Below are 16,685 nucleotides of genomic sequence, written 5' to 3'. Positions count from 1 at the left end.
GGTGTAAACATCTCAGTGTTTGGGTTCATTACAGCTACTAGAAACCCAGCTGAGGGAATGTGGGGTGCTACTCATCACAGCCTACGGCCGACACCTACCTCCAGGTAAATCCTACCCAGAAAGTCCCAGGCTGAGGCTCCCCACTGCTTGTATCACCCCGGCAAGCCCAGCCGGAGTCCTTGCACCGACCATGCAGCATGGAGAAAAAAATGCAAACTCGAGTCTTCCAGGCAATCACTTCACAGCTTTACCTGAGAGACAGCAAACGTCATGAACCACAGATCAAAGAGGAGAGGTGCTTAAAGTCAGATATGATGGACAGCTTTTTATTTTCCAACGTTTTAATTTAACAAAGTGCTACATTCCATAGTTACAGTATGAGGAGTTCTTGTCTGAAATAGAAAACCACAAGAAAGCACGAGGACTGCTAGTATCACTCTATGGAAGCAGTGCAGTCCAGAGAAACCTCACCTAGGGTGAACATCTGGCACAGGAGACACCTTAAAAAATCAGCAGCTGTGTAGTGCAGGTGCATTTCACCAGGGCCAGAGCTGCACATCAGGCAGGCTGGTTCCTCCTCTCGGAAATGGGGCTGTAGATGCCAAAGCAGTTGTGTGATGCCTACAATAAATTCTGGCTTGTGCTATCAGGAAAATCCAAAACAGAGGCAAGTGACTTGTCTTGTGCCCAGTTGAGAGGTTTTTATTGCTGCAGCAAAGTCACTGTTGCAGCCGTGCCTCTGCATGGGGCCAGGGTTGTGTTAACAGTGTCATGACCAACCTCTACATTCAGGGGCTTGCGGTTCACCCAGCAAGGAGGATGAGGAGGGCCTTTCTTGGCTGTTTTTCTTGTCCTGCCTCTTTCAAAAGCATCTGCTTGTTTGGCAACGCAGAGGTACAGCTTAAGTCAGTAGAGCATTAAGGGACTGGAGGCTTCACCCTCCACCTGTAACTCTCCTCTGATCCTGCCTGCCAGCTGATAATTTCAAGGAAAGGAATCAAACTCCAGAAGTTGAATAGGCAATATTTTTAAGAGCCCAATCCAAAGTCTACTATACCAGCCTTGGATGAGAAGGGAAGGAGCTGAATGATGCTTGTGCTTTAAGGACCTGCAGAAATTCCACTGACATCAAGGGTACTGCAGAAAACCCTGTCTGTGCTCCAAAGGCTCCTACAAGCTTCACTGGGACCCAAGGCTGGTTTTGACTGTCCCTCTTGCCTTTACACCATGAAGAACTAAGCTGAGGGAGGACACGGGAAGCCTCCCGGCTCTGGGGCAGGTGCCTAGCCAAAACCAACCATTCAACAAACACCTCCACTTCAAATAGACATCGGTTGGGATTTCTCTGCACCGCTGAGTGGCTACGAAAGTTGGCCAACAGTAGTCTTCTGCCAGCCAGCAGCTTCCAATCACACGATGGTGATGTTCAGAGCCAGAGGCAGGCCTGGGAGTGAAGCTGGACCACAAAAAAAAAAAATTCTTTGGGCAGCTCTTCCATCCCACAAGGCTGGTTCCAACACAGACCAGAGAGCAACACTGAACTGTGTATTCAGCTGGACCTCCCTTATGGCTACAACTCTCCTGCTTGCCCAGTTTGTCCCACCATATTTGCCATAGAACCACTCTGGTATTTGCAACCATTTTTTGGCCCCACTTGAGGCACCACTGATTTCCAGCATCCCAGCCACCCACTCCATGTCCTCACCGAGTCAAGCCAAGCTCTTGAGGACACCAGGGCAACCAGACAATACACTAAAACACCACCTTCGTTATTCTGACCAGCAGCATTGCCTTTAATTCCTTAAGTTCATTATGTTGGGGAGGGAGAAGAAGGGAGACAGTGGAACTGATTGCCACTGTAGAAAGTCAGTGTTTCCCAAACTGAGGATTTATTAGCACCACAAAAGGCCACCACACCTCCACACCAACCTTCCCAATCCATCAAATTGACAATCCATCCATAAAGCTCATATTGAGCTTCCAGAGCTGGGGTACTGAGTGAGACCAGCAGCCTCACTCAGCTGTCCTGCCTCCTCCTGACTGGCCCAGGAGTTCTGCGTTTTATCTGTTACTTAACACAACTTGTGCCGTTACCACACACTGCGCAGGCACAGTACCATTAACTGGGAAGCAAGAGGAGACTGTCCTCCACAGTCTGTTATTGCACAAAACCCTGCTGATCTCCAGCTGCTTGGATCTTGCTGGTACATCTGCTCTGTTCTGCAGCATTCCTGGCAGCTCCTCTTTTCCACTGTGATTTCTGGTCTCTCTTTTAGGCTACAGCTGCATGCAAAGGACTCAGCCAGCCCACCTACCATCCTTTCTGCTCCCAACACAGACTCTCTCTCGCAGAGAGGCCAATGCCTTTTGCCACTGCTTATTCCCCATGCGTCCCTGACTGGACCAGGGTAAAGCATTTCAAGAACATCTTGCAGTTGCTTGTGTAGTCTTGTTTCCAGCCTGCCTGGTGCTGTACCTAAAAGACAAGCCTTCCTGGAAATGATCTCCAGCAAACTGGAATGGAGAAGTCATTCCACCTTGCAACCCCCAACACACCTTGCCAGGAACAAATCAGCAAAGAGCCCAAGGGACAACATTTCCTGAGTCCCAAAACTGCAAAACGGTCACCAACACTCAGCTGGACTGTTAACACCTCTCAGCCACCTCCAAGCTCCAAAAGACTCAGGAATGAGGAGGAAACAGGGCACCATCAGTCTGGAAGGAAAACTTCTTAGCTTGGACTGATCACTTACTATGGAAGAAAAAGGCTTTAATTTTGTGTAGAGACATCTGGACTTAACAGTGGGCTCCCAGTCAGTGCCTGTTAAAGATGTAGGGCTGCTTTTAGCAAGGTAAAATTCTCCTGGTCAAAGTTTCAGGGATGAGAAGGGAGAGACGCAAGCCCTGCAGAGCCCTGGCTGAGAAAGCCTGTCCTAGAAGGATCAAGGTATGAAGATTCCCCAACATGTTGAGGGACCAGGTTTTACTGTGCCTCCCCCAACCTGCTTCCCACGCACTCAGTGGGGTGAATGTGTGAGAGATCACACACAGCCCTTTGACTGGAAGACTAGCAATAGTAGCAGCATCTTTAAACCAGGTTGTTCTCCCTGTCCTTATCCAGGTGACTCAGCAGATATGTAGGTAAGGCCTACAGGGAAGTACTTGTGCTCTGAAGAGCACTGCTTGTATGTGGAAGAACATCATGTCTCATGACTTAATGTCCAGAGGAGGCCCTGACCCTCTCAAGAGAGAACTGAGCTTCAGCAGGGTCTTCAAATGTCCTCTCTACCTTGCAAACCCACTCACATGCCCACAAGACATTTGCTTACCATCATCATCTACCCTTCGCAATCTGACAGGCCTTTTCCTTTACAAGGAATGAAATCCTGCATCCGCCCCTCCTCAAACTCTCCCCACTTCCACTTCTTTGAAGGCTCAGTGGGATTTAATCTCACTAGATGTACAGTCCGGCCTTGTTTGTCTAATCAGGCCTCCTCTGGCAACAGTCGCTGTTCCTTGTATGAAGAATGATTCCCCACAGAACAGTGATTCCCACCTCAGAAACATGGATGTTTTAGATAAATGTCAGATTGAAGTCATTTCACAACCAGAAGCAGAGATAAAGTAATGCAGCCCTTTTTCTAGCTATTTTGACAGCATTTCTGTGCAAAGCAACATTAGTTTTCCCTGCTTGGTTCCCATAACATCCCAGACACCGGCTGTCTCCCTATGCAACCCGGTGCTAGCAGCCCAGGCAGCATAGCAGGTTGCCCTCACCCCGTCCCACCCGTGGGTTTCACCTCCACGGCCCTCTGCAGCCATCTGTCCTACAGCTTCACCTTTTCCCCCACAGCCAAGGGTTCCCAGTAGGACCATTTCACCCCCCCACAGCAGACATCTCTCCAGCTGTGGCTGCTGCTGCTTTCCAACTATTAGCCACAAATCCCTCAACACTGACAGTTACCCACTCCACAACCTCTGGTGCCTTCCTGCATTCGGTGGTCTGGGGACAAGACCCATCCAGATCCCCCAAAGGTGCTGCCGTTCATGCAGCTTTCAGGGCCTGAAAATGCAATTTCCAGTGGGTAAAGGAGACAGATGCTCTGCTTTCATCTCTATGTGAATGCAGCCTCGTGAGAGAGATGAACTAATAACTAATGACCTTCAAACGGGACTCAGAAGCTGAAGAATCCCCTGATCTGCCTCTTCTCTTACCTACTTGCACACTGAACAAAAGCTAAGAGATCCATGCAAAACTATCCGTCAGCAGGTGAGCGCTGGTATTTATTGTGCTGTAACAGACAGTGCTGCTTGAAAATGGACAGGGTTTTTGTTCTGAATCAAGTGTTGAGGCCATTCCTTTGTGTCTCCAAGAAGCGTGGAGCAGAGCTGAAGGAAGAAGGGGTCAGAGTCAGGGAACCGAGTGCAGAAATGTGCTTCAAACTGTATCAACAACACTGTATGTGGCCACTTCTCAGGTGGCGAGGGATACAGTTCAAGTGTATAACTCATTAATTAAGCAGAGCAGCTAATCTTAGCACTAATGAACTCTAGCTCAGGTAATGTAACATTTAAAATTAATTGGACAGAAGTCATTCACAGTAAAGATTTCCATTCTTGGGTTAGGTGAGAGCTATTGTTATGATTAGATTACTGCCAGCTAGGACCAAAACAGTACACCAGGGTAATAGGAAAATAATCATCCATATGGATCAGCTCCAGCTGTAACAAGACGCGCTGTGGATCTGAATGAGGCGCCGGGTGCAAATGTGAAATCTCACTACTGTATCAAAACAAACATCACTGCGTGGTACATGTAGAGCATAGCATGCCGTTTCGCCGGGGTGGTACCGACCACTGCTCGGTGGCTCGGGGCGGCGGAGAGCAGCGATGCAGCAGAAAGTTGCTTGTTCTTTTTCTCCCCCCTCCCTCTTTTTAAAAGTCACAGGCTGTCACAAGGGCACTGCAGTTCGATTCAAAATTCATCTTCAGAGCTGTCAGCTAAGAGCATGACTCGGTCTTGCATGCTGTTAAATTCTCTCTGCTAGGGGAAGAAAAGAAACATGAAAGAGCTCCACATGCAAAAAGGAAACAAAGAGCATTTGGATCCCCCCATAATCTAACCAAGAGGTCCCGGACACTTCAACCCAGCCAAACCATAACCATAACCAGGCTGCACTCGCTTTACAGCCAAAATGATTAACGGGAGAGGGGGTGGGTCTGGGGTTTTCCTCTGCAGTTGTCATACCTTTCTTTTATGTCTCTTTGAGCCATTTCTCCTTCGGCGATTCATAATCTTAATGCTGTAGAGTGCTCCTAGGATAAAGAGGGCTCCAGCTATTCCGACTCCTACAGGAACCAGCATCCCCGACATGTATCCTGCCTATGTGGAAAAGAGAGAAGCAGAGCAGCGTTCACAAGACCATCTTTTCAGAGTAATTTTTCACCAGTCTAGGACTGCGATATATCTCTATGCTGCTTTAGTCAAAGTTTATTGTATTTGAGTCCCTATCACGCGCCTGCACAGGATGAGCCCTGCTTCCAGATTCCTAAACAAGCCTCCAACCAGCCCCACTCCAGGACCGAGCTGGTAACCACCACGGCTCACTCACCATCCTTTTGCTAACAGACACTTCCTTATGATAGCTGAGACATTGCAGCGTTTACCTGCCTTCAGGAAACAATTCCGGTGCAGAGTTGCAAGTGCTGGGGTGAAGTGTCTGTTAATATGGGTGCACGTGTGAAGGAAAACCTCGACCACCAAGGGCAGGCAATCTCGAGCCACAACAAAGGCCTGTGTGACCACCCAAACAGCTTCACTCCACGCTGAGTAAAGCAGGCTGAATGCTGCTCCGAGCTCCCCAGCATAAATCAAGCCCAGGTGTATGTCTGGCCATGTTCAACAGAGCTCAATCCGGAGAGCTGCTGTTACACTTCTTGGCACAAATCCGGAGTAGCAGCATGGCAGCGACCAGTGCCTCAGCACCCCACTGTCCTCACCCCTCCGCACCGCAGCCCTCGGGCAGCAGGAGCAGGCAGAGAGGATGGTGCAGGCAGAAGAGCCGGTGTGTAAGAGGCACAGGGTGAGATGGCAAGGCACCAGGGGAGCGGGCAGAACGGGCAAGGAGCTGTTCTCAGAGAAAGGCTGCGCCGTGAAGCAGGGACACTGACCTCTGCTGTGGGAGGTGGATGGGAAAGGGACCCAACACCCTCCTGGCCAGTGTCTCACCATGGCCAAACTGCTAAATATACCTCCAGTAAAGAGTATTACACAGCTCCCATGCGTCCCACCGACACGGTGGCATGGGAAGGCAAGTGTCCCAGGACACTAATCTCAGCATGGGGCTGGCAGATGTTGCTCCCAGCACCCACAGCTGGGTCTCTGAAGGAGCTGAAGCGCAAAGCCAGGCTCTGCTGTGCTCACTTTGTGCAGGCAGAAGCATCAGTTTGCCCTCTCCCTGCCCAGTGCAACCTCCTCGGCTTCATACTCAAAATCTTTGAACCAAATGCTTTTGCTTTGCATGGGAAGGGGCCACCTGCATGAGCAGGACGATGATGTAGAGAGAAAGCACACACACCTTCAGCTGATCTTAAGGGAGGCACAGCAAATGTAAAACAGCTCTAATTCAGTTGCTGCAATCCATATGTTTGCATTGCCCATTAAAAAAAGATATAGGTAGCACAACTAATTTAAAATGACACATTTGAACATATAAAATCCTTTGGAAAATATTCCCAAGTACTTGTTATTTTATATTTTATTATTTTAAATGAAAAATAATCCAAGTTTTAAAGTGCTGGATTGCTTCAGCATCCTCACCTAATTCAGGCTGGGGGGCTTAATGGAGTAAGGGAGGCAGGTACATCCTGGCTCCCTCCCTCATTAGCTGTGACTTTGTTCACATTGCAGCAAGAGTCCTCTGCTGTGGCACTACAGCTTTACCCTTTGCCGTCTACACCCCCCAAAATAGACCCTACACCTGCCAAGGGACACATGCACAATTCAGAGGACTATCAGACGGCTCTCAGCAAGCCTCAGTCCATTGCTTACAACTACTCATCTTCATCTGCAATTCCCAAACTGCAACACAGCTTAACAACACATGCTTACACTGTAATTGCTTTTCTTCCATAATCCACTGGCGGGGGGGGGGGGGGGGGGGAGAAAAAAAGCTATTCAGCACACACTGCCCTGGCTTTGTACACTTACCTGAACAATGAAAATAACTGCTTTCATCTAGGGCAGATACAATGCTAACAAGGACTGGTTTGCTCTCCTAAACCCCTCCAGATCCTGCTCAGTGCTTTAAATAGTAATAACTTTGTGCCTGGATCCCAAGGCCTGAGGGATGTTCAGCTGCACTGTGCAGGTTCCCTGAGCGCCCTCCCAGAACGCCCAGCCCCACTCAGCACATGTGCTTGGAGGGGGCTGCGTGCCTGCACCCCAGTTCCTGAAAAATGAGGTTGGTGACAACATACCTAAAAGACTGTATCTCTGCAAGGCAATTAAGGTGCCTTAACAGGGTGACCTAATTAGTGCAGCATGGGTTTTTCTATTTCTGGAACTTTGCTGCTGGCGCAGGCAGTGAGGGGAGTCTGGAAATGGCTTTTTAGCTGCTGCCCAGTTGAGCCTCCATATCAGAAATCACTAGTTTTAATAAGATGAACTCCCCACCCTGTCCATGAGCCTTTATCATGCCTGGCCATCTCATGCCTTTTTATATGCTTCCCCCAACAGCCACAAGAACGATTTCTATCCCAAAAGCTTGCAGTGTGAAGCAGATCCAGGACCTGTTCTCCAGCCCTTCTGTCTCATGCAGCCCAACTCACAGAATCACAGAACCATCTGGGTTGGAAAAGCCCTTGCAGCTCCTCCAGTCCAACCATGAACCTCACTCTGACCGTTCCCAACTCCCCCAGATCCCTCAGCGCTGGGTCAGCCCGACTCTTCAACCCCTCCAGGGATCCCGGGGACCCCCCCCTGCCCTGGGCAGCCCATTCCAACGCCCAACAGCCCCTTCTGCACAGAAATCCTTCCTGAGATCTAGTCTAAACCTTCCCTAGCGAAACTTGAGGCCATTCCCTCTTGTCCTATCACTTATTACTTGGATAAAGAGACTCATCCCCCCTCTCTGCACCCTCCTGGCAGGGAGTTGCAGAGGGCCAGGAGGTCTCCCCTCAGCCTCCTCTTCTCCAGACTAAACAACCCCAGTTCCCTCAGCCGCTCCCCAGCAGACCTGTGCTCCAGACCCTGCACCAGAACTTGTGAGGGTTTCTCCACTTGCTTGATAGAAAACTCCATTTCCCAGGCAGCTCTGAAGCCACATTTTTGATCCCTGCCCGTGGGAATGATACAGCTTCTTACAGATCCTGGGGTTGCTTTTAATGTACCCAATCCATGACCACAACCTTCCTGGCTCTGCTGGACTTTGAGATAACAGCAACAGAGGACTTCAGAGGAACCTCATGTCCATTATTGGGCATACCAAATGCAACATCTGAACAGCGTTTGCAGGAGACCAACAAATCCATCACAGACCTGTGCTCCTAGTCCCACGCTCCCCTCACCCTTCCCTCTACCAGCAGGGCAGCCCTGATGGACACAGGAGGACACATCTCTCAGGGACAGGGCCATCATGTGTTAGAATCGTCTTCCAGTTGGAGGGATTGTAAAATAGAGAGGACAGGGCTCTGCCAACAGCAAATGAGAGGGGCACAAATGACTGGTGCCGATAAACTCAACAAGAAAGAGGAGGAAATGGGGTGAGCAGGTTTATTTGCAAGTGATTTGCTACACCAGCATTTGGGTGGGGAAGTGTTTTTTGTTGGGCTTTTCTAAGGGAAAATGTGAGCAAGGTGAAAGATCTGCCTCCACACATCTGGAAAACAGATACCCACACCCCGCCTCTCTGTTCAGGCTTGAGGGTAAGGCCCTGCTGAAATTTGGTGGGGAGAATGTGGGAAGGCTGAGCTCACTGTGTAACAATCTGCTTAAGCTCAGAGATGTATTTTCAGGGGTTGGAGCTTCCTAGTGAATTATTCCCTGAGGTATTTTTTTTTGTCTACTGACTCTGATCTTATTCAAGAATTTCCAAGCCCTGTTGAAACACAAAACGTTCTTGTCTTAAAACACTACTGCCACCTCGTTTCTAGCTTCATGGCTTTGCTGTAGCAACACAACATTTGGAAGGCTTCATAACCATTTCAAAATGTTAATATTTGCTCCAGGGCAGCAAAGCCTAAAAAGCCATCACTGCTTGTGGCTGGCACAACTCTTGATTCCATGTACCACCACCCTGTAATGCCAGGGAGAAAAGATCTGGATCTGTTATCTTTTCAGCTTTCCTGTGTTTGCTCTTTTTCCTTCCAGGAATTTGCAGATCTTCTTGCACATGGAGGCAGGAAAAGTCTCGTCCAGAGGTGGTGGTACAGCATGCAGCCTCTCACCAGAGAGGATCACCAGATCCTCTTTATTTAGATCCAGAAGCAAGCTTAGGACTTAGAGAAAAGGGGTGGAAGTAAGTTAGAAGGCAATAAAAAAAGTAATTCGGGTAGTCTGAAGACAAGGTCATTTTCTAGTGCAGAAAAGTCTATCAAATACCCCTGTCCCTCCTTCTGCCTTTAGTTACTACTCATCAGGGAGGTACAACAGCAGCATCTGGTTAATTTGCCTCCCAGAGAAAATGTTAAACCCTTTCCTAATTGTCTTTATAGAGATAAAGAACTGCACTGACAAGAGTTTATTTATTTCTGCAAGTAAAAATATTTTTGCTTTTAAAGTAATTGAAACACTGAGCCTCCTACCTTATCTTTCAGCTTCTCCATCCAGCTTCTCACTGAAAAACAAGACAAAAAAGCTGTAATCATGTTACTTATGTTATATTAATTAGTAAGGAAATGATAATGATAGCATTAAAATAGACACTAATAACTTGACAAGCTGATAACACTTTTCATTAGATTTCCTCTTCTCATTCATGAAAAAGAACAAATGCAGCAAATCAACATTAGAAACTCTTCAAGTCAGTTGGCAGGCAAGAAGCTCGCTTTTGCCAGTGCAATTCACATCTTCAGAGTGATTAAAAAAGGAAGATGAAACCCAGTATTTCAGGTAGTGGGTTTTTAACCAGCACTTCTCATACACGCACTGGGATGTCTGACAAGGAGAAAACCTTACAGCGTGGCTATCCCCTTCCACTGGCCTCCTCCACATAGATATTCTTCCCTTTATTTGCCATAGCCTGTAACGATGACTTAAAAAAGTTTTATTCCCTGTCTTTCATTCCCCTGCTTTTCTGGAAGCAGCCACTGCCTGCTCTGGGAAGTCACCAGTGGACTGGGATAGCACTGGAGGTGCTTAATTACTAAACCAAGTAAATTCATACTACCATCACAGAGACTTTCATTTCCTAGCGGTTACTGTAAGTCCCATGAAATATGATACCTAAGAATTAAGTCTTTAACGGCATGTACTTTGGGATAAAATACTCAGCAAATCTCAAAGAACTGCAAGCGCTTAGCAGCGGGTGCACGACTCATTAACTCCACAGTCTGCTGGATCTGGCTGCCCTGCACTGAAGACAAAATGCTCAGCCTTAGAAAGATCCACTAATATTTTAATAAATTCCTCCTCAAAGGTAAGAGGCAAGTAAACAGTTAAATGTTGTTTTTTCAGTGTTCAGCGACTGTGTTTTAAGCCCCGGTCAAGGATCCCCATTTTTCCAGGAGAACAACGCTACAGGCAGCACAAGGGGTCTCTTGGATCCACCGATGTCCTTCTAAGAGATGTTTCTCCCAGGATGCACTAAGTCCCAAATGACACAACATCTATGGAGTGAGACCCTATTTCCAAGCCTGCTTTCTTACAGAAGCTCCCTTCAAAGCTTGCATTAGCAGTATTAGAGTCTGCACATGCACACTGAATGGTTGGACTAGGTGATCTTCAAGGTCTTTTCCAACCTAGATGGTTCTGTGATAGACCACTCAGAGCAACCATCCTTTGGAAATGAGAACCTTTGTGTGAGTGGGGAGGGTGCAGCACTAGGGCCATCAGTAAATGGCGTTTTTATGTCTCAGATACAATACAGAGAAGCACAGCAGCTAGGAAGTAACAAAATACAGCCCAGATATCAGTATCACTGAACTAAACCACACCATCTTAGCAAGTTCAAAGTGATCTGAATACTCCTTTTTTAACTATTCGCAACATAACACTTCCCAAACAGAAGGATTCCAAATTACCTAGAGATGAAAAAGTGTGAAACAGGCACAGGCACACAAACTCACTTATCTCTGACAGGTAGCTGAGAAAAAAAAAAAAAAAAAGGAGTTATCCAGGAGACAGACACCCACAGCACTAGAAGAGGACAAGAGGTCTCCTTTTATCAAGTCTTCCCACCATTAGTCTTGACCTGCATGGACTAAGCCATAGTTAAATTAATTTATGAAGATGCCATCATAATCATCCTCTGCCAGTCCAAGCCTGCATGCCTTGAATGTTACTCTCGGTGGACTAACAGAGAGGAAGGAAACACACAGTTCCCCTGGGCTAGGTTTATCAGCCGGGTTTCTAGGTGCAACACTAAAACAAACACTGGCTGTAAATGTCACTCAGACTTTCAAGGAGAGCCCCTACACTGCTGACAGGCATGAGAGAGACCAAACGCTGAGAAAATTCTACTTAAACACAAATATTGCAAACCAAAGGAATTAATCCCAGAATTCTTGCCAAAGAGCATTCTCATGACTCTCGTGTTTAACGACGCTACCGTTGTCTTACTCCAGGCTGCCAGGAGGAGCTGTGACAGTGACTCAAAGTCACACAGTAACAGCCACAGCTTCAAAACCACAGCGAGCAGTTTGAAGCTTTGAAGTGATGCCCTCCGTGCACATCCAGACAGCTACACGTGTACACACGGTGCGTGCACGCAGCCGGATAACGGCGCTGTGATGCTCAGTTGGCCCTAACACAAGCTAAGCACAAAGCCTATTTTTATATGTCTTTCAAAATAATTGTATGGGATCAGTGATCTCGTCAATAGTCGACCCACTTTCTTGCAGCTGAACAACAGTGCCTCTAAAGCAGCAATTAATTCTGGTGTATTTCTGACAAGTCAGAGGCAGGGGCATATCTAATAATATTCTACTATCTATTTTCAATGAACACAAATCCTGGCTTCGTTCCCCTCTGCTCCACAAAACAACAGTAGCATGTCCATTGGGACCCACGGACTCTACAGTACAAATCTTTGTTTGTTGTTTATACAATTGCTTATTATTAAAACCAACCTTGTTTTCAGCCATGTAGAGCACATGTCAGATACCTCTGTGAATCAACCAAATCCACAGGAAAAACAACACAATGTGATTCCTCCCAGACTGGGAGATGCTCGAACGCAACCGCCAGCTGCCCGGCTGGGTGACAGCCTCTGACCTGTGCTAGAGGAAAATCATGGCCCCAAATTCAGAAGGTAAAGGCATCAGGAGGTCAAAAACCTGGCTGGCCCCTCAACATCCAGGAAGGACCGCACTGGTGTGCAGCAGAGCAGGTCCAGCTCTCCTGGGCAGGAGCAGAGAGTGAGGAGCAGCCACAGCCACAGTTCCGGGCCCCCCAGCTCTCTAGCTGGTCAGGCTGAGGCCATAAGTCAAAGAGCACTGGATTACCATGAGTTACAAACACTTTTAAAGTCAGTAAGGCACAAAACTATTTTAACACCTTTGAGGAAATGACAAGCCACTGTGTCATTAAAGCCAAGCGCTTACTGCTCCAATTATTTACCCATATGCGGACACTATGGGCTATGGGTAGGAGATAAAGCACTTTTTCAAGTTAGAATTGATATCTGTGCTAAATGGTTACCATCAATTAATTCCAAACTTCAGACTCTAATTATGCATCATTATCCATAATTAATATTCTGAGCGTGGTCTTGGAAGAGGAACATCGTGGACGGCGCCTTCTCATAAAAATGCAATGCTCTGTGAGAACACTAGGTGACTTGCCAATGAGGGCAGCAAATAATTAGTAACAAATACTTTAGTCCATGTATTTTTCATCATCCCCTTTCTTTCCTTCCCTGATCACTGAATGTCCTGAACAAATGACAACAGTCCCTGTGTGTGAGATTACTAACAAGTGTTCTGCCGTGCTGGCTCGTCTTCTGTGGCATTTTAAGGATGGTGACTAGTCCAAACTCTCTGCTTCAGCTTTGAATCCTTTGGTTTCATGGGGAGATAAATTAGATGAGTGTGGAGCACTTCTGAAAATTACATACATAATCTGACATTTCCTCAGTGATTTACATAATGTCTGCATCTCTTCAAATTAATTTTAAATAACCTATAGCTTAAGATTAAGCAGGTCAGGAGCACAGAGGAGGAGCATGGTTGTCTGGCATAGCTGTCAGAGCAGCCCAGGATGAATTCAGACACTTACAGATGCACCGTACTATTTTTAGTCCTTTTTACCAAGCTTTCCCCTTCAAAATGTGCAGCCAGCTATTATGAAGCCACAGTGCCAACTAAAGAAGTCAGGCTAATTTGCGGAGGTAAGCAGCAGCCTGTGGTGCCCGCGTGGCCCTTCCTTGGAGGAATCTAGTCCAAAGGGACAGCCAAAAAGCCCCATGAGGAAAACCCTTCTGAAAGTTCAGGTTTTGACAGATGCAAGCTGAAGGCTCAGGGCAACAGGTGACATTTGAGGGTCTGTGGTATATGGCACTGGATGGCCCAACATATTCTTTCACCATCAAACACTCCAATGCAAACTAATCCTCGTGGGAGACAGCTCTCGTGTTCCCACCCCTCTCCTTTCCACTGTGTACTACAGCTTTGCATCCCCTACAAGAATAGATTCAGCCAGCTTACCCAAGCTGCTCATTTGGTTTTTGCAGAGCTCCTTTTTATAAAGGGGATGATCAGATATAATTTACAAGGGAGAATTGAAGTGGAAGAGGTTTGGAAACTGCCTTCAAGTTCATCTGGAAAGATTCTCTGACAATGAAGCATGATTTACATCAGGGGCAAATCCAGTATTTGTCACTTCTGATCAAAGGAAACGAAATTAAGGTAGCAGGACAGACCACATTCACTGCAGGTCTAAAACACAGTCTGACGTTGTCCTCCTAGGGAAGAGTCTGACCTCTTGGTGCTCTGCTCAGGATCTCGCTGCACCCTCTCAGCCTATGGCCCTGGAAAGTCTCACTACAAACAACTCACCTGAAAGGAGAGGGGACGTAACTGAGGGCAAATATATGGAAAAAGCACACAAAATATTTACTATACAGAATCTCCCACAGCTACTGTACACCCCCAACACGGAGAAAAGGCAGTCCACATGTACCATTACCAGAATCATAAAATATAGAATACTCCAGTTGGAAGGGGGCCATAAGTCCAGCTCCCTGTGCTCTCCTTCCCTGAACCCTTATCAGTGGCCTTCACTCATGATCTCACTTTTTTTATTAGTGCTTTTTTATTAGTCAGTTCTCTTGAACCCTCTTTTGCTCTGGAAGCTGCAGGGTACTGGTGCCAGAGCCAGGCTCTGCCTTTAAGCTTCACCATAACACAGCATCAAATCTCTTGCCAAAGGCTTTTCCCTGCTTCTCTCACCAACCCCCTCTGAAATCAGGAGCACAAGTCCTCTGGGCTTCATGCTTTGCCAACTTTTAGTAATCTTAATTGCCTAATTATCCACTCCAATGCAGTGATAAAGCTGCTTAATAATTCTGTTCACTTCTCATTCATTCTGTCCCTTCCCGATAAGAAAATGCAAAGACTTTACCTTCTGGTGGAGATTTCAATCAATAATTCATGCACTCCTGCTATCAGTTTCATCTCCCCCTTCCTCTCTTGGATGCCCTGCTGCTTTATCTTGTCACTTTAGTTTCATCTTATCAGCTTGTTTTAATCATATTCCCTTTTTTAATTATCATCTAAAGCGATCCTGGTTTTCCACGGCAAAACTGGCACATTACCCCTCTTCCCTGTGCATCTCACTGTATTTTCAAATCCAACATTTACATCTTCATTCCAGAACTTCATCTTGATACTGATGAAGGCACATCCAGCAGCTGCTTTTTTAATAATTCTCCACTGTGTCCACCAGACCAGTGGTGAAAATGTGGCGCCCAAGCTCCTATACACTCTTCAAAGGGCAGAGAAAATGTCTGAAGGATGGTTTTATGGTTAAGAACTAACCTGGAGCTCAGGTAACCTGACCTGACTGTTACATCTGCAATTCCTTAAATGCAAGAGGCTTAGAAAGCTGCACCAAGCTTCATTCTGAGAAATCAGAAAATATCAGTCACCCCAATGCGCTCAGGGCACAAAAAGATTTTGATCTAACAGCTACTGTTAATTGCTTTCATGTCTGTCTGAAATCAGAGACATCCCTATCTCAGGAACCAGAGAAGCTGTTTAAGGACAAGGACCCACCGCAGCAGATGACAGTCCCCACCGCGAGTGCTCTGTGCATCAGACACGGTGCAGGAGGCAGGGGTGGATGGAGCCAAGGAGCAGAGAAAGCAGCTCTTTTTGAGCACTGCCAGTGCCTACTGTGGATGTTGGGTTTGCTCTGCCTTCCTCCACCCTGGACGAGCCCAGAACAAGCTACAATTGTTGTAAGGCAAGAAAAGGCTGGTTTAGCATATTTGCAAGAGTGTGGAGATTGTAAATATGTAGCGAGGAGGCTTTTGTGGAGGTCACTGTACAGTCAAAGGTAACTGCACCTTGCAGCTGATGCAGCTCAGCGCCGCTTTGCCGCTGCCTTTTTCCCCAGGACAAATTCAGTCACCTCTTCCATGCCTGAATGCTACCCTGCTCCTCCCGTTCCCCGACACGAAACGGCTGGCATTTGGCATTGCTTCAGGTTGGGGCTAACAACTGGTGGTAGTTGGGAGGAATAAACTTTGTCCTTGATGTTTAGACTTTGGTAGAGACCCCGCTGCCGGAGCATGTAAGCCCCTGCAGTGAGAAAACGGGATGTTAGCATCCTCCAAAGCACCTGTTCAGTCTCCGTTACCTACATTAGAGCAAGCTATTTGCTATAGTTAGTTCTCCTCTTCCCTCACTTACATGCACAATTTCCAAGCTGTATTCCTCATTCCAGCAAGGCAAAGCTGGTTAAAGTGTAAAAAATAAAGAAAAGATCGATTACTTTAGATCAGTCTATATACACCATGTAATCTCTCCTATTACCTTACAGATTCATCCCCTTCTCTTGCAGGTGAGATTTTCTTTTAAATGAGACTAGTGAGAACAGTTTTGCAGAAATGCTCCATGCTTCATCTGCTCAGGTCTGACAAGCTAATGGCACAAGGCTGAATTGGCTCCTTTTCCTTAAAAAACACAATTGCCAATTTACTTACTAGCACAAATAAATAATACAGAAAATGGTGTTTGGCGGGAAGGCAGCACATTTTAATTCCAGAAGAAAAGCTATTTGATGAGAATTTTGATGAACGCATTTCCCCGCACACCCAGCTCAGGAAGACCTGAATGGCCAGATAATCAAACAAACATCAAATTGACAGTTCCCATTTAGTTTTCGGAAAAAAAAATTTTGGTTGGGTGAACTCTGAATTAATAAAGTGAACTTTAACAGTTACCATGCAACTGTCTGGTTTGTTAACTGTACCGACTACAACCTTTTCCCTGTCTGCCCTGCTACAGCCCAAGCCTGGCTGCAC

The 16,685-nt window shown here is 46.8% G+C and overlaps 1 protein-coding gene across 1 annotated transcript in view; it reads right to left on the bottom strand.

The window, feature by feature from the left end:
• Positions 1-318: 318 nt before the first annotated feature.
• Positions 319-16,685, bottom strand: part of ARMH4 (armadillo like helical domain containing 4) — a 71,732-nt gene continuing 55,365 nt past the window's right edge. The window contains exons 6-8 of the mRNA XM_074908889.1: positions 9,805-9,836; positions 5,249-5,383; positions 319-5,044 (exon numbers count right to left, since the gene is read on the bottom strand). Coding sequence (XP_074764990.1) covers positions 4,976-5,044; positions 5,249-5,383; positions 9,805-9,836 — 236 coding nt within the window. The 3' untranslated portion in view covers positions 319-4,975. The remainder of the gene's footprint in view (positions 5,045-5,248; positions 5,384-9,804; positions 9,837-16,685) is intronic.

Source organism: Athene noctua, chromosome 6 (genome assembly GCF_965140245.1).
Source record: "Athene noctua chromosome 6, bAthNoc1.hap1.1, whole genome shotgun sequence".
NCBI classification, from domain to species: domain Eukaryota; kingdom Metazoa; phylum Chordata; class Aves; order Strigiformes; family Strigidae; genus Athene; species Athene noctua.
Note: the sequence above shows the minus strand (reverse complement) of the source record. Positions and strands in the feature narration are given on the sequence as shown.